Source organism: Ostrinia nubilalis, chromosome 19 (genome assembly GCF_963855985.1).
Source record: "Ostrinia nubilalis chromosome 19, ilOstNubi1.1, whole genome shotgun sequence".
Taxonomy (NCBI): Eukaryota; Metazoa; Arthropoda; class Insecta; order Lepidoptera; family Crambidae; genus Ostrinia; species Ostrinia nubilalis.
The window spans coordinates 7,898,548-7,920,452 of NC_087106.1; the positions used below are offsets into that span (position 1 = coordinate 7,898,548).

The following is a 21,905-nucleotide window of genomic DNA, read 5'->3' on the forward strand; positions in this document are numbered from 1 at the left end:
TCGAATCTATTTTACCTCTTAAGATGTTCAATATTTTTGAGACAAATATAAATGTTACATTGACACAAAGTTGTATTTATTGTGAAATTACAAACTATTTGAAAAAACAAGGTTTGTGTTGAGGAAACATAAAGTTACATAGTTGATAAAAGACATTTATATTTTAATAATAACATTTATTAATAATATCAACATTAAACTTTGTATAGATAAAACATCAAAAATAGGACTTTTATAAACATGTTTTATAACAATAACATCATAGATAAGAAACAGTCATATTTATTACACAGTAGGATTAGATATTGCGATATATCACAGAATAAAAACATGATTAAAAAAATTTTTGGTACCCAAATGCAGATCGTAGCTGGTGAAAAAGTTAAAAATAAGTCTCATGCAGTACAAAAGTTAAAAACAAGTCTCATGCAGTACACTAAAATCACAAATATCAAACACGATCTTTTAATATTAATCTTTAAATCACAATCGTTTAGGAAGCAATAGAAAAATAAAAACTAACGATTATTAATCGATAAACGGTTGACGTAAGCTTTCGTTAAGTCACGTGACCTATCATGTAGACCAGGGGTAGCCAACCGGTCGATCGCGAATATTAGTCCAGTCGATCGTGGCAAGGCAAAAAATACTACATGATTGTGTAGGTACAAGATTTCAAGAAGTATGTAAGTAATAAATCGCCCAGGGTTTCGTTAGTAAACAGTAGATCTTATGTCTAATCAAGTTGGCCACCCCTGATGTAGATAAATATACTCAACTATGCATACGCTAGCGCCATCTACATTATAGTTCAACTTTAGCGAAAATAACGTTTTTACAAATTGCTCAACAACGCTTTGTTGTGCAGCGTCCTAAACTTGTGGTTATCGTTGAGGTAGCTGGTGATGAACTCTGGTGGATTCCTGCTAAGGAACAGTTCCATACTCATGTACCTAGCTGCGGTGAGCCGTTTGCGTTCCGCGTTCGATCGGCAGAAGTTTTTGTGGGCGTACGTGGAGAAGTTAGCTGCCGCTTTTTCCACCAGTTTGGCGGTGACATGCTGTTTCGGATCGTCTTCTAGTGCGGGCTGGAATAAAAAAGACAAAACATGTAATAAAAATAAATAGTAGACAAAATATTATTTTCGGGCTATTTGTGGGACGTGGGACGTCCACCCATCGATCGGTGGACCGATGACATCATAAAGGTAGCAGGGAAGCGCTGGACGCAGGCCGCAACCAATCGATCAACATGGAAAGCATTGGGGGAGGCCTATGTTCAGCAGTGGACGTCCTATGGCTGAAATGATGATGATGATATTAATTTGTCGCTGTCGATCATGGCGACATATCCCATTGCTGAGCGGGATGGATAGCTTTTAAACTGCGGAACATTAATTGGTAGTACTTCCGCATAATTTTGAGTCTATTCATATCGAAATACTCACCGCAAACCGAATCCACTGCCAAATCTGACATCTAGATATTTCAGCCGTGGCGGAATCCTCAACATTGCCGCTATAGAAGAAATGGCCGATTCCAGCCAGCCAGTGGTATATGAACAGAATGGAGACCGCCACATTGTGCTTCAGACCCTGCAAGGTCACACCCCCGCTCGGGATGGTTAGGAGATCCTCAGGAGTTATATTCACATCCAATTTACGGAATATCTGATTAGGCAACGACCCGTAATTCTTCCAGAGCTGCAAAGAAAACGGAACTTTATCTATCACCTTTGTTAAATTAGACGTCAAAGAGGCCCCTAGTCTGACTGTTCGTTCGTTCGTTCGTTTCAGCCAAATGACGTCCACTGCTGGACTGTACTGTAACTTAATTTAACTAAGGCTGGGTTGCACCATCTTACTTTAACAAACGTCATAAATCTGTCAAACTCTATACAAAAAGCACCGGTTATCGTTACGTTCAAAGTCAGGTGCTGCATCGCAACCTTAGTTTTTACTGCACAATCTCAATGCAACTTGTTATTACCTATACTTGTAAGGTATTTTGCTATTTTTAACGCGGAAGTATGTAACTGCGTAAAAGTTTAGGAGTTGGATATTATCGTTGTATTTGTATCTTGAAGGCCAAATTGAATTACCTAGGTACCTACAATGGAATTTAAATTGTGTTTAGAATGACAAAAGAAATACATTAAAGCAAACAACACTTCTGTAATGGCAAAGAAAATGTAAATTTTTCTTTTGGGATTATATTTTGTTTTATCTAAGTTGTAAGAATGCCCAAGGAGTATTATTTAACGGGTTGGAGCGACGTAGTAGGTCAAATATTTTAGTACATTTTCACATAACAATAGGTAGAGCGGGAAAAGTAGTACTTATTGCATTGCTTCCCCAACCCGTTCCAAAGCCATTCATTGTGGGGAGTGTAGGCTAAATCCTCCATTTGCCTTTGATTAATTGGAGAAGGTCGTGTTTCTTCAGTGGAGACTAAATGACCTGATGATGATGATACTTAGTTCATAGCGGAATAAAATGAACTGGGAACATCATACTTACCCTGTTAATATAAGGAACTGCGCGTGAGTCATACACCATGAACCCATCGACACCAATTTCTATTTCTTTTATCTTGGCCTCCAAAATCTTGTTGACTATCTTTTTGGATCTGAAATGTATAAAATACCATGTTTCACGTAATGCTAGTTTGAAAGTGCTTAGTTTCATCATGGTTTAACAAAGTAATTAAGTTTACCGATAAATATTGTTTAAAGATCAATAAGTTAATTAGTTTATGATCTATAAGTGGATGGTTTACTTAGTGATTATACATTACTTTTGATAAATTCTATCGTCATAAATAGGTACTGTAATGTTTACGTACCGAATACCGCATTTATATCCGACACCCGTATTTCGGATTAAACATAATAAAAAAGTGTACTGAATAATATTCACTATTACTGGCTTTTACTATTCAGCTTCGTAATATTAGTTACACTCACTCATCATCAGTACCGTCAGTGCCCGGCGCAAGCACAGCGGCTGCCATACCCCCAGTGGCGGGCGCGCCACGCGCGTGGCACGCGCTCACTACCAACTGCAGGTAGCTGTGCAGGAAACGACGTGTGATGTTCACGTACTTACTCCGGTCTGGTATGAGGAACTCCTCGCGATCACCTGAAATAAGACTATTTAGTTATTTTTTGTTTTAGATGGAACAAAGTTTAAGTAGGTATTTTAGCGCCCTCGCGCATTAGGCGATTTAGTTTAAGTTTAAATATCTTAAAGTTATTGGGATTACAATGTTAGTACAATACCTACATCACAAACAAAAAATCAAATCCTTAGGTTTAAATTTAACCCACAAAAAGTTTTTCAAGTTCCAAAACATGTTGAAAAAAATTATAGCAATTTAGTTCTTTACCAAACTTAGCTATGATTGAAGCGCAGTAGTCCCAAATCCCACAGTTGAGACCCAACGAGTGCTCTCTCAATGCAAATAATATCTCATCCAATTCAAATACGGATATAATATTTTCTATTAACACGCAGGCTTTTATTGTGCCCCTTGGCAATCCCAGTTGGTCTTGGGCCCATATGAATATATCGTTCCATAACTTTGCTTCCGATGATCCCTCCAACTTCGATAGGTAAAAGTACGGACCACTGCTTGCTTCATACAGTTTTCTTGCATTATGGTACATTAATATACCAAAATCTACAAGAGGACCTATTGCTTCTTTGCCATCAATCTGAAATTAAATAAATAGGAATTTAATATTTTTTTATGTACCATAGAAACACAGATATTCGTAGATAAGCGCATATTTATATAGGACATCTTTACTGTGCTGACACAAATAGAAAAGATAAGGAAGCAATCATTTGGCTCTTGTATCATAATGTGACCTCAGTGACACTAAAAACTTTTATTTGCTAACAAAAGATCAAGACTCACAAAAATAATAGCAAATAATATGAAAACTTACTAAAATGTTATGTTCGATCATATTCCAAGCTCTTGGCCGTAACATCAGTATTGGAGACATAGCTATATTCATAGGTGCTCCAGGAAGTTTTCCATTAACAGCTAGACCAATATTATGGTATCCAACTAATTGGTTTTTCCAAGTCGGACAGTGGCCATCGTCAAAGTCCACTTGAATACCTTCAACGTCTTCATTTAGAGCAGACACAAAGTGTGCAGTGTTTGATGGTGATACATCTCCAAGATCCAGGTGTCGGTTTCTAGAATTAATAATATAAATATAACTGTTTTATCTATTTTTTTGATTAATTAACTTTATGGACGAAAATAAAAATCTAAACTTAATATTATTACAAATAATTTATCTAAATTATAGTTAATAAGTTTACTTACTGTAGTCTAGTCGGCAATGGTGCTATGCTCCAAGACTTATCGTTTCTTTCAGAGGAAACCTTAAATTCTAAGGAAACTTTTGAGCGATTTTCTACGTAGCGTTGCTGCCGATCCCTATAAAGTTTCTCAATCTTATCGTTAAATTCTCTATGTAGGAGTTCCAAAAAGTTTCTTGCATCTTTACTGAATATTGTTTTCTGCACTTCCTCCAACTTTGGTGGAGGTGATTGCAATAGAATCATATTGGCCATTATTTTGTTCAGCTTCACTTCACACGAAGGAACTTTTCTTTAGACTAACACAATGAATGCTCAATCAAAACTAACTGAACCATTGAAAGTGTTTTATGACTTGACTTTGAACTTTGTTTTTGTTGTCTCCAGCCTTATCACTTATCAGCGAGTAGGTAGGTACACGTTCTTATCACAATCCACCCACACAAGTTCCACTCACTCACACATACACCCGATGAAGAGCATTAACTGTCATCTAAGATTGAATTTGAATGTTCAATTGCTTTTAACTTCATGTCTCCTCACTACGATTCCGGAAGTGGCTCTATGGTTAACAATCCATAGACCAACCATAGACCATGACTGTAAATAGATCGGCGGCCATCTTAAGTTTTGTTTCCTTTCTTCATGGAATCGCATGAGATTTGTTTGAAGTGCTATTATTTTGTGAAATTAAGAAGCGTAATATTCATCTAAAATACTTTAGCTAAATCAGTGTTAAATAAATAAATAAGTACACACAAATATCAGTTACCGGTGGATATCAAATTAATAATTGTCTCCAACCAATGGAGGAAGAAACTCAAGAAACGAAACCCACTGGACTTGAAGAAATTAAGTTTAAGCCTGTAAAGAAGAAAAACCTTCGGCGTCGCATCAAAGATGACGAGTCTGATGACGAGGAAAACGTTTTAGCAAAGTTGGAAGAAGCAAAAGAGATTCAGAAGCTTAGGGAAAGGCCTAATGGCGTAAGCGTTATTGCGTTAGCTACTGGACAAAAACCGACCATTGAAGATGAGGTGGCTTGTAAAGACCCATTCAAGGTGAAAACCGGTGGTATGGTGAACATGCAAGCTTTAAAAAGCGGAAAAGTCAAGCAAGTCGACGATGCGTATGACACGGGCATCGGTACACAGTTCTCGGCAGAGACCAACAAAAGAGACGAAGATGAGGAAATGATGAAATACATAGAAGAACAACTGGCTAAAAGAAAAGGTAAAGATGACTTTGGAATTGCTTATTTACTAAATATTCACTAATAAAATTATTTGTTCCATTCTCCCTTTTCTAAGTTGTATTTGTATGCTATTTTTTCGTTTTTTGAGTTAGAGGGTAGGGTTAATGTAAGTGTTATAAATGACTCTATTTCCCGGTTTCTGAATTGATTGAGATTTTTATCTTAAGCATCGGCCAAGCAGGGTTGGATCATTTTCAAGATTAAAATTGTAAAAATTGGAGGTTATAATACATTGTTATTTGTTATCTTCTTTAAATAATAAATGTGATTCTGTGCATCTACAATGTAAACTGTATGTAATTAATTATGTACATTTCTGACAATTTTGTTATTTCTTTTGCAGAAGGGCACAATCAAGACAAGAAGGAATCGGATCACAATGACTCCCTCAAATACCTGTCACCAGAGGAAGCTGCTCTACTGTCTCTTCCCGAACACTTACGAATGTCTTCTACTCACCGGTCAGAAGAAATGTTGTCAAATCAAATGCTCAGTGGTATCCCCGAAGTAGACCTTGGCATTGATGCTAAAATTAAAAACATAGAAGCGACAGAGGAAGCTAAAATGAAACTCATATGGGAGAGACACAATAAAAAGGATGCTCCGTCTCAATTTGTTCCCACAAACATGGCTGTTAATTTTGTTCAACACAACAGATTCAATATGGATAGTGATAGTAAGAAACGGAAGGTAGAAAAACCAAAAGAAGTTAAGACTGAAACTAGTGTAATAGATGAAAATGTGGATAAAATTGTTAAGAAAGCTAAAGGAGAAAGAGCTACTGATGATTACCATTATGAAAAGTTTAAGAAACAATTCAGAAGATATTAAATTCTTCAAATACAGAAATGGGTTTTAATGAAGTTGAATACTTCTCTTTCTACTTATCAAACAATGAATTGGTCTTATTATGGACCTTTATCTATCTTAAATATTGGTTTGTCAAGATTTTTGAGATATCATTCCCATTGATTTTCAGTTGGTTTTTTCTATTGTTGTTATCAAAGTTATTCTATTTGAGGTGTTTGTTACATCATGGAGTTTGATAAAATGTATTTGGTATGGTAGATCATACCAAAAATTTCAAATGTTGATACCTTGTCAGTGGTCTGTTGTTTAATATTAGAATAGAAGTGACTAGATCTCCTTTCTTGAGGTGGGGTAGTTGTTTAGGAAAGAAAATTGCTAATACTGTATTTATTATCTAAAAAAAAGTATTTGTACTCAAACTACAATAATATTTCAAAACTGTTAAATACAAATGTTTTTCAACACTAAATTATGTAAGAATTTGTAGTTGTTTTCTCATTCTGCATCAAAAGCGGTTTGTCCTTCTTTGTCAGTGTCTTTCTTTTTTTATTCTCTTAGTCAATTCAATACATTTTGAGCAGTTGTCAGTCCCAGGGGTCGTGAAATAAATTAAATTGTCTTTTAATAATAATGTGATGGAAGTATGATTGCTATAAAGAAGAAGAGGAAGAGCGTTTCGTTTTGCTTATTCTGTTCGTTCCGTTGGTAGGACGATATCATCGTTCGTGTCCCTATCATCGACATTTATAAGTAGCCGTTCGCATAAAAATGATTTCTTCAAGGCCTGTTCTTGTAGAGTTTCAGCGAGACGCACACATTTTTTCCTATTTTCTACAGTTACATTTTCGATATTTAAAAAAAAGTAGCCTACAGTTGTAAAAACGATTTCTGCTTCAACATGGGGTTACTTTGTGATGTTGGTGGTTTATTTATTTCAGAGAAGGGTACAAGTATTATAGATAGGTACTTGATTATTTCAGGTCGTCAAATAGGTTTACAAACCATTTCTCAAAATTTTCTGCACATCTTTGTGATGTTCATTACAAATTATTATTCATCTTTGTCTTAAAAATGTGCCATATTATAAGCCTTTCGCCTTTACCTTCCGATACCTTTGTCGAGGCGTATGCTCTCAATATTTTAGCGACGGTATAGGTATATCATCCTCAATGCAATCCGTAACTTCCATGATAAAATTCACAAAAATATTGTGACATTTGCGCAGAAGAAGAATCCCAGGATATAATTTTTCTTCTTCAGAATAATCAAAAAGACGGTTACATTGAAGAGGTTCAATATCAATCCTAAAATAGGTACAGGAAAATGTCGTACGTAATATAGTCTATAATCTATGTAATTAATTATAATTAGGTTTTACTTTTATCTACATCCATGTTACTTTATTTGTTTTTACCGATGTTAATTTGGCCAATTTCAAGAAAAGCCAGTCCTCTTGGTCATGTGTATAATTTAAGTTGGTTGGGTTTTATGGCCAAGGGTACAGCGGTTAAAATTTATTTTCCACTATACCATCAAGGGAACAGCCAAGGGTACACAGGAAAATAAAGGGGTATTTGCCTTACTTTGCATTGAAACACCTTTCATCCAAAACTTAAAGCACAACATTGTCCCATTCAAAAAAGTAACTCAAGCAAGAGCTCTTCTTTCCGTGATAATTTACTCTCTGATCTTTTTTCATAAATCACATATATCTCAGGGCCGTAGCTAGGGTCGAATTTGAGGTAGGGCAGCATTAGTTACAGGTAGGGCGGAAGTAAAAAAATTATCATAATTGATCTGCCGTCGAAACACGGGCTCCTAAATCAATCACCATGTATATCACCATCATGTGAATAGTTATTCGTAGACAAATAATTACTGTGACAGTGCATGAGCATGGATCTAAGAACTATTAAATCCTCAATGATGAAGAACAAGTGAATAAGATGGTTGAACTTCCAGATTTGGATGTAGAGATCCACGTCTGAGTGAGAGTGAGGTAATAATTAATTATTGGGTGGGGTGATACGAGTAAATAGAAACGACCAAAAATATCATTAAGATCACATTGTTTTTGCGTACTTATTATAATAATTAACTAACATAATAATAAAAAACATTTAAAACAGCTGAATTCTACGATTCGCCATGTTATTAAAAATGCGAAGAACTTCGTTCAGATCAACTGATTTTGTTCTTTTTTTTTCAAAGGCCAGAAATACCATACCAGCCATTCTCTCGTGACCCATTGACAGCCTTTGAGGCCTATTGATTGCAGTTAAAGTTGAAAACGTAGATTCACACACTGCAGTGCTACATCCTATGGTCGCCACAGACGCAAAAAGTTCATATGTATCTTTGAACGCCTCTCGTTGCCTGTACAAAACTTGCAATGTATTTTCCATTATATCCTCGTTACGACTCAAGTAAGCTTTAACCACACTAGCCTCTTCTCTTGATGGAATTTTCAGACCTGAAAAATTAGTTAAAATTGTAAATTGAACATGACAATTTTTTTGAATTTTTTTTTTTTTTTAAACTTACCCAAATTTTTCAGTGGAACCATTTTATCTACATCCAACTCATCAAGACTTGCAATCGAATTAATTAAATCATCGTTGTCCGAAAACCTTCTTTGTAATTCAGCAATTAAAATGTCCAACGTTTCGAAATACTCAGACTTAAATGGCTCGTCGTTCTCATCTATATTTTGTCTGGCGGAGGAACAGGGGGTGTACGTCAAATAGTCATCCATCCGATTTGGTTTTTTTACTTGCCTCTTCGAGGTCTGTGTCCTATTTTCAGATTCGCCGCAGTCATTGCTTGTTAAAGACTTAGCTTCTTCCAGAATTTGATTATACATTTGATTTGATCTTAATTTAATAATTTCATCTTTGACACACTTTATGATTGTTATGGCATCTTTTAATCCTGCGCTTCGGGCTTGCAAAGCTGCGTCTGCAGGTTGTAGCTTGGATAAGATTTTTTTGGCCACAACCATGGCTATTCGGAATTCCAGATCAAGCATGACTTTTTTAATACCTATACTCTTGGCGACGTCATCACCGTTGAATCTGCCATTTTTAATTTCTTTCAAAGTCTGCAAAATCGATGAATAATTATCGTATACAACTTTTGTAACTGCTAAATGTCCAGACCAGCGTTGTTCGAGGAGTCGGCCAATCCTTTTTCCATCATATAAGGCAGCTATTTTGCCATGATGAAAGAATTCATGTAACATGATGCATTGGTCAAAAAATAAACGAATAAAAGTCATTTCTGAGATAGTCCTGATGACTATTAAGTGCAAGCGATGGTTATAGCAGTGGACGTAAGGAATTTTTCGGCCCAATTTATTTTCTATTCTAGTCGCAACTCCTGAAACTTTCCCACTCATTACACTTGCGCCATCATAGCATTGGCTAAGCATACAAGAGGGGTCAATGTTATTTTCCGTGAGAGTATTTAACGTTAATTCCGTGAAAGTGGCTGCATCAAGATTTTCAGTAGTCTTAACCATCAGCAACGACTCATTGACGACACCATCCTTGACGTAGCGTATTGCTAATGCAATATTTTCGCGGTTATTTTTATCTCTCGTCCCATCTTCCATTAGAGTAAACCATTTCACGTCAGATTCATTAATATCTTTGACAATGGAACTTCGTACCGCTTGAACCATTGCTTGAATTATTTGATTTTGAATTTCGGGTGAACGATATGTTGCGTTTTGTGGTATATGAGTGAGAACCTCGTTCAAATTTGGATCTTTCATACATGTGTATTCAAATAAATTCTGAAATAATCCTTGTTCTTTTTCTTCTTCCAAAATATAATTTCCACGCAAAGCTAATTCGTTGACAATTAGAAATTGTATTACTTCCATGATAGACTTTACATAATACCTATATTTTTCTAATACTTTTTGATTTATTAACGTTTCAACACTGCTAGATGTAGATATTCTTTGTAATTTCTCCTGCCACATCGACATAGCTTGAATATGAGAAATTGATTTTTCATGTTTTGGAAAACCAGTTTTAGAATCAGTGGCATTTTTCCAGTTTCTAAATCCTGTGGAAGTGTACGAAGTCTGTTTGCTTCCATGAGGTAAAAATTGCTGGCATGGATAGCAAAAAGCAGCATCTTTCTCGACAGAATACTGCAACCATTTATAACGCTTGAACCAATCGGAAACAAAGGCCCTGTTGTGTTGTTTTGGATATGTGTCTAAAACAACTTGTTCTATTGGTTCTCCGATTTGTGCAATATCAGACGGAATACCATAGCTAACGTTACCTGTTGCTACGGAACTAGGAGTAGCGATTGTATTTGGTGCTTCCACCTGTTTTGAACAGTTAGGTTTTTCGTGGTCAATTTGCTCCTCAAGTCTTCGTTTTTTTCCAAAGAAAGCCCGTATATCCATCGCGAAATAAATGAATCTTCAATTTATAGCAATACAAATAACAATTGTATCGATTTTTGTCTAAAGCACTCTTCACCGTACACTTCACTTAACCAAACTACAAACAATCATAATCAATCTTTAGGTCAGGTTTAAAAGGGGATTCCCCGACTAGCCCTATTCTAATGAAGAATGTTCACTGATTTTGTTTTTTAGCTTTCTGTATTCTCTGTTAAAAATAAAAAATACACGTGAAAGAATTATTTCGATACGTCAATTAGTTTCCAAGATATTGAATTTTAAAAGTGCGGGCGGCGGCCGGCCCGCCATTTTATGCGCGTGACGTCATATTACAACGACTTGCTCATATTTGTATGGGTGGAATCTTGCAAACTGAATTAAGACCCACTTCCAGGCAACCGATTAAGCTGAAATTTCGCAAACACATGTGATTTGGATGACCATGCAATATTATGATGACATGGAGCTGATCTGATGATGGAGCTGGAAGGTCTATAATAAAACGACTTAAATGCATCGAGTTTGGGCTCGTTCGTTTCGTATTGATGAGTATTTTAATTCTATATAGTAATCGGGGTCTAATGATGGAGCTGGAAGGTAATTCGCAATAAAACGACACAATCGCGTCAAGTTTGGGTTTGGTTCAATTTTAATTTCTGTGATGGGTCTGGGTGTTAATATGTATAATAAGTTTGTATTTACAAAAAAAAAATATTTAAGTATGTTTATATCCGTTTTCTAGTGAGCGGACGCTGTGAATGTACGTCACACGGGGTCACGTGACCGTCGGCGGGACTCAATATTTAAGCGAACTTTGAATGCCTATAAAATCATAACTACTGGGTATTTTTGAATGAAATAAAAACTAATGTATTTGTAAATGTAAAAGCTTAACTGTAACATAGGTTTCAAGTGATTTTGCATACCTAGTAACATTCTCAATTCTTTGTATAAACCCATCGCTTCATGAGATGGCGCTTCGAATGCCATCTATACACAGAACAAAGAATGTAACACTTTTTTTTGCATTCACTGATAAAACACCTGAAATTCAATAAAATATAAACAATATCCATTTGAGGTTGTTTTTGTTTTGACGTTTTGTTTTTATTCAGCAAAATGTCATCATGACATTTGTCATTGGTGCGTTCCGTTTCATCGGCTTTAGTTTGAACCAATACAAGAGTCTTACCATCACATTATAAATTTTGTTGCAAACTTAGATACCTATCGCTACATTTTTTTTCTCAAACTATGAACAAACAATTTAATTATAATAATTTATCTTAGTTTTAGATATTTTTAAGGTAGGGCATTGTGGTTTCAAGGTAGGGCATTGCCCCACAATGCCCCCCCCTAGCTACGGCCATGATATATCTTGAAAGTCGCGCTTAAATAGGCCATTTACTGCTTCAATGACCCATCTACATAATGTTACTGCCCTCGATTTGTTGTTACCACTCTTTGGGCTCTGGTGCCTCCTCCCTTTCGTCGGGAGTCCGCTTCCTGCTCCACAATTTTGTTCTGTGTCCAGAAGTGTCACTCCGGCGGGAGTCCATCGACACGACGGAACTGTCTGACTCGATGTCTACCCGGGATAAGGCACCCGGGGCTCGCGTTGCTTAATGCTAAGCAGCTCCAGCTGCTCAAATTCTGCAGACTTGGTGATAGCTATGTGAATGCTATCTATAATACATCCCACAACTGCTAGAAAACTAAACTTCTAGTAGAACCTAAAAATATCATGTTAAACATGTAGATAGGTGATTTTCTCTAACTACAACTTACAACATTGATTTTACTCGTTTTTTATAATATTTCGTTCTTCACGAGTTTTTGGAAAATGAATGTATTTCCGTGTAAATAATATATTAAGAGCTTGCGTCGCAGCCCTCACACAGTTAAATACACTAACTTGATGTATTCTATGGTGCGCACTTGCTCCGATAAATCTTGGTACGAACCAGACGCATAAAAGCTTAGTGCACTAAGTACCAAAAAAAATAAAAGGATTAAATTAACAATAAATATCCTTGGTCATGGTTATAGCATTTCCAAGTTCCGAAGAGCCATACGCCGACGATGTAAAATAGTCTCCGTAACACGGGCATGCTCCAAAAAGTTTTCATATAGGAATAAATCTGCTATTAATAAATTATTTTTATAAATTACGAAGGAGCTGATTGTAAGATGTTGCCTTCGTGTCTGCTAATTGACACATTAGCAATTCCTATTTTTCAAACCATTTTACGACATTTTGCCATATTTATTTAGCCCTCCAAGCTTGAATGTTTGGTCTTTCAATCAAAGCTAATCTCTTTTGGTAGCATTTTTTGAATTGATACTTCAGACAGTTTTTCATTATTTTTCGTAGTGTACTCTCAAAATGGTTTAAATTGTTAATGGGTGCTATTTCAAAAATTATTTATGCATTGCTCAACTTTAACGAAGTGTGTAATTGGCCACGGCCACAGAATAAGTAATAGTACAGGTACCACGGCCACACTAAATTATTAATTAAAGCGTCCATATAGTCGTCTCTAGTCAAAAAGTCACATCTAATTCCATTATAAAAACTAAATAAGAAAAATGTTTACCTACTTAAAAAGTACGTACTCTTCTAGCACTAAAACTACACTACACTCAAAAAAGTTTGTGTATGTACTTATAAAATACTCAACACCTAAAACCACACACACTAAGTACACTTTTTTTAAACAAAGGCAAAGTTCTTTCACGACCAACACCCTGGAGTCTTTAAGGGTATCTAAATAAAATGTGAAAATAAAAGATGATTTACATTTTAATTTTGTTTATTGAAATTAAAGAACTGTATATTATATGAGTATGTACTTTAAGACTACAATCTATTATTATAACTAAAAGAAGGATAGAAAAAAAAAAGGATTACACGATGAATTACCCAAGCTATTGGAGCCGGGTACCATTCTGCAAAACAGTCTTATGTTTATCTTCGAACGCTACCACATCTGAGGTTGGTGGCCAATGGCCATAGTAAATATAGTTCGTCTTGGTAAGACCTTTCAAACGAACGGGTCTTAAATAAAATGCAACAGCCCTCTGGTACTGTCAGAGATTCCGTGAGCTCTTCCATAGTCCAATTTGTGGGAATGTTTCTGATGAGAGCCATTCAATGTAGGTTGGTGTGGAAGCAACGCATTTGTATAAAGATACAATTTCATTATTGAAGAAATTATTGGCTGCGTTAGGGGAAACGAATTCAACCGAAAATCTGTTTCACCTGATTTTACTCCGTCCAAAATTATACCTCGAATCTTGTTTGTTACCAGAAATTTGCCGAATCTCATGGGTTGTATACATTTTGAGGTAGAAGGCTCAGATTCCACATGAGATACATGGACTAAGAAGGGGCCTTTGTCTTGGTTGGTCACTGTTGTCTTTGGGGCAATAACAAGCGAGGGGATACACCTGCTGATTGGATTATGATATTGAACCATACGTATTAGTTCTCTTAGCCGGCTCAGAATCAACTGCCGTATCAAGACGGCGTTTGATTGTCATGTTGTTGTTGTTTCTGATAAAAAAACAGTAAATTACAATTTATAACATGTAGGTAGGTACAATATTAAAAGTAAATTAAACAACTTATACATCTGGTTACCTTAAGTTGACCTGACACTGGCGTTTTTAAATTCTTCGGAGTCCATATTATGATACTCAAGGTATCATTGTCCTGTTCACAAAAAAATACATATTAAAGTACTGTCTTACTTTAATAGATCATAGTCATTATTTTACCAAGAATTATTAATTATTTATGTACTTTAAGTGTTTACTTACATTATTTTCTTTCAATAAGCTTGTGTGAGCATTTTGTTCATGCTCGTCAATAAAAGTTTCAATGTTTTCCTGTAAGAAACAATAAGTTACAATTGATAACAATTTTAGCTGCAGAATCTGACGATTATGAGTAATTGGGTATTCAGTTAAGTGCACTATACATAGACAGATCAGATTTGTATGTTTGACTGTCGGTATCGAAATCACTTGAGATTCCCTTGTGCTGGTCCTAATATGACTTCCACTATTGTTGACGGTGTATTAACTTGGAGGAATTATTTGTAGTGGCATCGGTGCGCTTATTTTCCACAACGTCTTGATATTTTAACACCAACTCCGATAAAATACACTTGTCTTCTCTTGAAAATCTTTCTTTTTTGAGCCGCCATTTTAGAAATATAAGGCAAATAGTACTAAGCCTCTCTTAATTTCAAGTATATTCCAAATCTTTTTATATTTATCTACATTGGTGGCAGAGTTCTTTTTTCGAGTCTGATTATGTCAGTGCCTTTCAGAATCCTGTTGATAACGTTGCACCAGTTGTATGTAGGTACTTAATTTAATTGACAAGTGTATAAAATATTCTACCACAAAAGCTTTGTGATCACTACAATTCAGGAAATCAAATGGATACTTGGCTAATATGTGATTTTTAATTTTAGTAGTAATATTATCTTCTTGGCCATTACAATGGTCCAAAGTGCCTCACGACATATTCCGATGGATAGGTCAGTTTACTTTTTTTATAGTCTGTTGATATTCTCTTTGTGAGATCCATCTATGTAGGGGAACATGGGGAGGGTTGATCACCCACTTTGATTATGCACTCTATTTTGTTTATTTTTTGTAGTATTGGAAAACTTTTTAAGCTAAACGATTTGGAAATTATCTATCTATTGATAGTTTTAATAAGAAGCAGATTGTATCACAATTTAACTCATTATGTATTGAAACTCCTGATTGTAAACTTTTACCATGTGTCCCCAATATTAGGGAGACTTCTTCACCCTTGTTTGGGAGCCTTGATCCTGGGGGGATCAAGTCTCCCAATTTTATGGCGTTGCATGAAACCCCAGAACCAATCATAACTAGCTTCTTTTTTTGACTTCCCAATTGTCAGGAAATTTTTTGTTGTTCATTTTGACAAACTGATAATATGCTAAAGATCGAACATTTTTTGGAGTAAGGCCATGGTACAACTTACTAGAAAACGTAGCGTGGGCAGGCCTCCTACTAGGTGGACCGACGATCTGGTAAGGGTCGCGGGAAGAGCCTGGATGCGGGCAGCGCAGGACCGTTCATTGTGGAAAACCTTGGGGGAGGCCTTTGTCCAGCAGTGGACGTCATTTGGCTGAAACGAACGAACGAACAACTTACTAGCTGTCTTCTAAATACATTGACAACTCTTTCTCTTCGTCGTCTGTAAATATCTGTGATCGCTTGTAGTTAGGTTCATATTTTATTTCTTCATTTGATGTTTTTTGTAATCTTGCGTATCTTTTTAACGTCATTAGAGGGACACCATATTGCTTTGAAGTCCCCTTCAATGTTTTTCCACCTAATACTGCAGCTACAGCATTTTTCAATGTTTCCTTGTCTATCGGTTTTCTCTTTATTGATCCCTCTTTGGTCGTATATTTTCGCGGCATTATTACCTAATTTGGCTAGTTAGTAAGTAGTAATTGGCTAGTCGGATCATTGTTTCTAAAATTATACGCCCACATCCAACTGAAAAAGGTTTCTACGGGGTCAGAGTTGAACTAGCGAGGGCGCTTGACTTAAATATTTTTAAAGTAGGCACGGCCTTTTCGCTCCCCCATCAACAAATTGTGATGTCTTGATTGAAATGTCAATGGCGTCTTGCCAGAAACCATGGTGTGGGGAGTTCGCAGTTACCGCTTTCCTTAGAGGTTTTCCTTTATTAAGATGATTATAGCTTTTAATAGCTATAGATCAGTTGCTATTGACTTTACGGTACTACGCAGCTGGATGTCATAAACTGACCATGAGTGGTTTCTCTGGAGTGAATCGACCGACAGCTAATCGGGTCATCCATCGAATAACTGCAGCAATAGCCCCTCTAAGCCGTCATGGCGGCCGGCACGTGGCACAGGTCGCAGGTTCTTTCAATTTTGAGTATTCGTTGATTGAATGCCCAGCGCAACCACAGTTCCCGCAGGTGGATGAAGATTCTTTACAGAACTTCGCCGAGTGACCATATTGTTGACACTTGTAAGATTTGTTTTAAACTCAAATCCCTTAAGTAAAATATTTCTTGAAGTTTCAACACAACTGCTGAATCCAATGGCTTCCTTCATTCAATTCATTATTTAAACTGCGTAGTGTGGATGATTTATGCATTTGGTATCTTATTCGCTCTTTTTCTACCTACCTCAGATAACAAAAACCCTATTCCAAAGAATAGCTAATCTTGGGGTAAGTTTATGCCCGTACATAGTGGTGAAACGTATTATGAGTTATCTAAAAATAAATATAGCGGAGATTATTCTGGCTGTAGTTATTTTCGTATATCGTTGCTGTTGATGAAATTAGGTCTAAATGGTTCAGGATTATTTTCCAGTTGTATTAAGCTCTTGTTCCGTGTTGCATTCTTGATGTATTTGCTCTTTTGCAGGAGTGAAGTAGAGCAAAGAATTTGCTATCTCAGCTTTGAATTCTAAGTATTGTGATTTCCTTTGTTTTGTATTTTTATTCTTTAGAATAGTGTTTGACGTTGATGCTAGTGGTGTTAATTGTAACGCCATTTCTTCCACATCTGCAGGAGGATTTGATATCTGTATGTATGATGATATATGTCTGTACCGTCGCTATCAAAAGCATTGCTGTCAACCACAAACTCGTTTGGTAAAGTTTGTAGTATTTCTAAATCTTGTTGTTGCGACGGACTTGTTGGCGGAGGTCCTCCTCCTGTCATCAGTCTGCCATGTCTATACTCAGACGCTCTGCTTTTTACTTGGCGTTTTGTATTTCGTCATTGGGTAATAATTTGCGTCATGTCCCTTTGTTTTTTGTTAAGGCTATTAAAACATCACTCGAGTCTTTTGTAAAATCAAGGCAAAAATTACAGAACACTTGATCTTCTATAATTTTTTGTTGACATTTTTTTTTATATTTTTTACAGTAGTTAAAGGCTAATAACTGAACTGCATCAGCATCATCGTAATCCGATCTGGACCCATTCAATATTTTGTTTGTGTCTTTGCATCAATTATACAGAAATAAATTTTATTGATGCTTACAGTTTCCAGTTTTTCAATTATCTCTCTTTTATAATCATTATTTGCAACATAAGAAGCTGTAATCTATAACAATAGAAAGTATCATTCTAATATATTCTCGAATATTATTTTTTTTGCTGTCAGTTTGGATAATTTTAATGACAACATCTTGTATGTTTGAAAAACACTGTAAAAGGGCCTGTGAGGGGTATGTAAGGCATTTCTTATTATCGAAAAATTCCCTAATTTTTATCACACTATCTTGATGCCTATCATACAAAATTTCTTTGCAGCTTTTACATTTTTCCTTATTGATTTTTTTTAAAACATATCCTGTTACATATTCCAATTGAGCCCTAACTTTAATATTTTTCCTTTTTTCTTGTAGTGGTATAAACAGGTCACCATTAAGATGATTGAAATCGACTTCAACTGTACAGCTTGACATCTCCGAATTTTTAAAAAACAATCTATTTAATGTTTTAAATATTTTGCAATTATCATTTTCACAATTAGCCCCTGGAGAGTGCAAACTACTTAAATTATTAATCAGTAGTGAAGCAAAAGCTATTTCAAAACCTGCACAAGTGGGCATGTTGTTTCGATAGCCATGGCTTCTGATGCAGCCAAAAAAGTTCTCCAGGGGATCTTGGTTAAAATGCCTCATCCATAGAGATGTCAAACTGTATTTTTTAGACAAGATATTTACAATGTATTCCATATTTTCAATAGTTTGTAGCCAATTTTTTAGGCTATGTACAGAAGCTGTTCTTTTAGATGTATTAATAAATTTCATACTATTTAAAATTTTCTTGGAGTCCCTCCACAATTTTTTGTGTATGGAGTTTGGTGTTACAGCTCCAAGAAGAGGTTTTCCGCTTCGTTTTTTGTAATTTTCATAGCTTCCGTTGAGCGAATCGAATAAATTATCAAAAAATATGATGATGTCTGCAGTTTCCTGGCATTCCTTGGGTAATATTCCAATATCTGAAAATAAAAATAAGCCTCGTTACAACGTAACGTTAGTATCTGGTAACACTTTATTTCCAGACCGCACAGGACATTAAATTTACAACATGCTCCTTTTGGTTTGCTAGAACTCTTAAGGGTATATTTTATGAATTTATTATTTTTGTATAGAAAAATAAATCGAAAACAATGTTTGAATAAAAAAAAAGGGTTTTATTAATATTAGTTGTATAGTAATATGTATAATGCAGATGAAGACTATGTATTATTGTTGCATTGGCTAGTATCTGTAACAAATTCATTCACTGTTATAAAACTACTCAGAATTAGCATAACTAAAATAGGTATGCTACTTTCCTAATTTTTGAAACAAATAATTTCAGCAACAACAGGATGTCCACTGCTGAAGATAGATAAATCATTTGATAAGATGTCCATCTGCCACCTATCACATAAAAAATACAACAAAATAAGTATAATGCAAATTTTAGAAAATGAAAACTACTTACTAAATAAATATCCCATATTCGCAGCGACAGATCTGCTAAAAACTTGAGTTGCGCATTTAACTTTCATTTTTTTTTTTGTGGTGGTTTTTGGTTAGTTTTGGCATTAGCCGAATGCCTTGGTAGGCAGGGTTTTCCTTATAAAGTTGAAACAAGTGTTCCCATTTGGCTCTCTTTTCTTTCCCATCAATAACAGCTTTTAAATTTTTATTTAATAAATTGTTTCTTATTCCCTTGATTAAATGTGGCGTGTCATATAGTGGAACAACTTCTTCGCCGTCAACTTCAAATATATGATTTTTTAAAGTTTTACCTTTTTTTATGTACTCTTGTTTTGTCTCATTTACAAGCCAATTGATGGCACTAACATTTGTTGACCCTTGGTCACATATGGTGGCTATAACTTTAAAAGCCAATGGAATTCAACTTTTTTGTTATCGTTTTTATTTGCTGCACCAAATCCATTGTTGGTGTGGTTGAGGCACAAAATGAATATGCAATTGGCTGTTTATAATTCTTCTGTATCCCTCTTATCATGAATACCAATGCATGATCAGCTATATTATCTTTTTTTGTCTCCCCATTATTAACAAACCCACTTACAGTATCACTTCTTCTATTATAATCAAAATGGGGAGCCAGTGCCATTTCATCAAATAGCAACACATAGTTTTTCTGTTTTGCTCATTTTATTTGCTCTTTTCTTTAACTGGCTGAAAATATTTTTGTTGAGTCCAGGTTTGAGAGCAGCTTTTGTTATCATGCGACTCAGTGTCAAAGGTGATGGCAAAACAACAGCTTTTCTGAACCATCTGTAAGCTGGAGGACCTTGTTTATACAGTGTGAGTCACGTTAAAGTGTACATATGAAAATAGATGAAACTAGACCTATTTTTATCGACAAAAAAGAGGTCAAAAAATTTTTGAGATTTTTTTTTTTAATTTTTTATAGAATTTTTTTTCTTCCAATTACTTATTATAAAGAAAACGTAATAACTTTTAAACTAAGCGGTATATCCTGATAAAATAAAAACAGTAATAATGCTAAATAACAGGCGATACTAAATAAATACATAAAATACACATAAAATGCCAACAAATAATAAAGAATGATACTTTTTGAAAAAAATCTGCTTTTAAATTCGTGTTGAAACACCACCCACTGTGGGTTAAGCACTGTATGGGTTAATCGATCATAGGCCACATGTAGGGAATGCAGAATCGGTTCTGGTTTGAGGAACCGGGTTTTTCGGGTCTGGTGGTCATAAGAACCGGGAGCCCCGGTTTTTTCGGTTCTTTCGGTTCCAAAAAAACAATATTTTGATTGTTTTTTTTTATTGACATAACACTTCTTTGAATAGACTAGGAATAATCATGGAATAATCAACAAACATGATTTACAATATTTTTCTATTTTTACTAAATTCTACTCCCAAAAATAAAAAAAGTAAAATAATTAGTTTTCAATTGAGGTACCACAATCAGTCTTTTTCCTCCAAGTTATCGATATATTTGACTATTTATATATTGACTGTCAGATGCAAAGCAAATAAAGGAGAAGGAGTGTTGCCAACTCTCACACAAAAATATCATCATCATCATCATCATTTAATTTTAAACCATAGGATAGGACATCCACTGCTGAACATAAACCTCCCCCAATGCTTTCCATGTTGATCGATTGGTAGCGGCCTGCGTCCAGCGCTTCCCTGCTACCTTTATGATGTCGTCGGTCCACCTTGTGGGTGGACGTTCCACGCTGCGTTTTCCGGTACGCGGCCTCCATTCCAGGACCTTCCTGCCCCATCGGCCGTCAGTTCTGCGTCCGCGTCGGGCTATGTCCGCTGAATCCGCTGACATAGAAATGAGGAGATCCGTAAATGAACTAAAGTCGCTACTTTAGTTCATTTCTGATTCGATCTCATAAAGAAACACCGAGCATAGCCCTCTCCATAGCACGCTGTGCAACTTTGAGCTTCTGTATAAGGCCTATAGTGAGAGGCCACGTTTCCGAGCCATAAGTCATCACTGGTAACACACATTGGTTGTAGACTTTCGTCCTCAGGCACTGAGGTATTTTGGATGAAAAGATGTTGCGTAGTTTGCCGAACGCTGCCTAGCCGAGTTGGATTCGACGATTGACTCCCTTTTCGAAATTGGACCTACCTAGCTGGATCGTCAACAATCTCGAGGATTGAGCTCCCAACCGAAACTGGGTAGGGCGCAACATGGACATTGGACATAAGCTTTGTTTTGTCCATATTCATCCTCAGGCCTACCTGTTAGGAAACTCGATTAAGGTCTTTGAGCATTGTGCCAAGATCTTACAACGATTCTGCCATGACCACAATCAGTATCGTGGGCAAACCGAAGGTGAGTGATGTACTCGCCATTAATGTTTATGCCGAATCCTTTCCATTCAAGGAGTTTGAAAGCGTCTTCCAATGCAGTGGTGAACAGTTTAGGAGATATAACATCTCCCTGCCTAACGCCTCACTGCAGAGGAATCGTCCTCGTGCTCTGCTCCTGTACTCGGACCG

General features: G+C 35.9%; 2 protein-coding genes and 1 long non-coding RNA gene across 4 annotated transcripts; 1 reads left to right on the forward strand and 2 right to left on the reverse strand.

Annotated features, from left to right (window-relative positions):
• Positions 1–155: 155 nt before the first annotated feature.
• LOC135081142 (malate synthase-like) lies at positions 156–4,789 on the reverse strand. The gene is made up of 7 exons (XM_063975883.1): positions 4,344–4,789; positions 3,952–4,210; positions 3,387–3,714; positions 2,965–3,139; positions 2,519–2,627; positions 1,448–1,702; positions 156–1,087 (listed from the first exon to the last, which is right to left on the reverse strand). The coding sequence occupies exons 1-7, from the start codon at positions 4,592–4,594 to the stop codon at positions 836–838; spliced, it is 1,629 nt and encodes a 542-aa protein (XP_063831953.1). The 5' UTR covers positions 4,595–4,789; the 3' UTR covers positions 156–835.
• Positions 4,790–4,940: 151 nt separating this feature from the next.
• On the forward strand, positions 4,941–15,354 carry LOC135081143 (splicing factor C9orf78). Its single transcript, XM_063975884.1, has 2 exons — positions 4,941–5,572; positions 5,938–15,354. Exons 1-2 carry the CDS (start codon positions 5,146–5,148, stop codon positions 6,423–6,425), a joined length of 915 nt encoding a protein of 304 aa, XP_063831954.1. The 5' UTR covers positions 4,941–5,145; the 3' UTR covers positions 6,426–15,354.
• On the reverse strand, positions 7,828–20,700 carry LOC135081144 (uncharacterized). Of its 2 annotated transcripts, XR_010259132.1 has the most exons (3): positions 14,653–20,700; positions 8,949–14,545; positions 7,828–8,877 (listed from the first exon to the last, which is right to left on the reverse strand). It is a non-coding gene; the product is annotated as an uncharacterized LOC135081144 (long non-coding RNA). The 2 variants fall into 2 exon arrangements; XR_010259131.1 differs by having other exon boundaries at positions 8,949–20,700.
• Positions 20,701–21,905: the final 1,205 nt, after the last annotated feature.

What these genes read in the sequence shown, in the direction of transcription:
- LOC135081142 (XM_063975883.1), bottom strand. Translation starts at nt 4,594, where the DNA reads ATGGCCAATATGATTCTATTGCAATCACCTCCACCAAAGTTGGAGGAA. An exon ending in CCATTGCCGACTAGACTACA is followed by an intron (nt 4,211 to 4,343) that starts GTAAGTAAACTT and finishes TATTAATTCTAG; the next exon opens with AAACCGACACCTGGATCTTG. An exon ending in TGATCGAACATAACATTTTA is followed by an intron (nt 3,715 to 3,951) that starts GTAAGTTTTCAT and finishes ATTTAATTTCAG; the next exon opens with ATTGATGGCAAAGAAGCAAT.
- LOC135081143 (XM_063975884.1), top strand. Translation starts at nt 5,146, where the DNA reads ATGGAGGAAGAAACTCAAGAAACGAAACCCACTGGACTTGAAGAAATT. An exon ending in ACAACTGGCTAAAAGAAAAG is followed by an intron (nt 5,573 to 5,937) that starts GTAAAGATGACT and finishes TTTCTTTTGCAG; the next exon opens with AAGGGCACAATCAAGACAAG.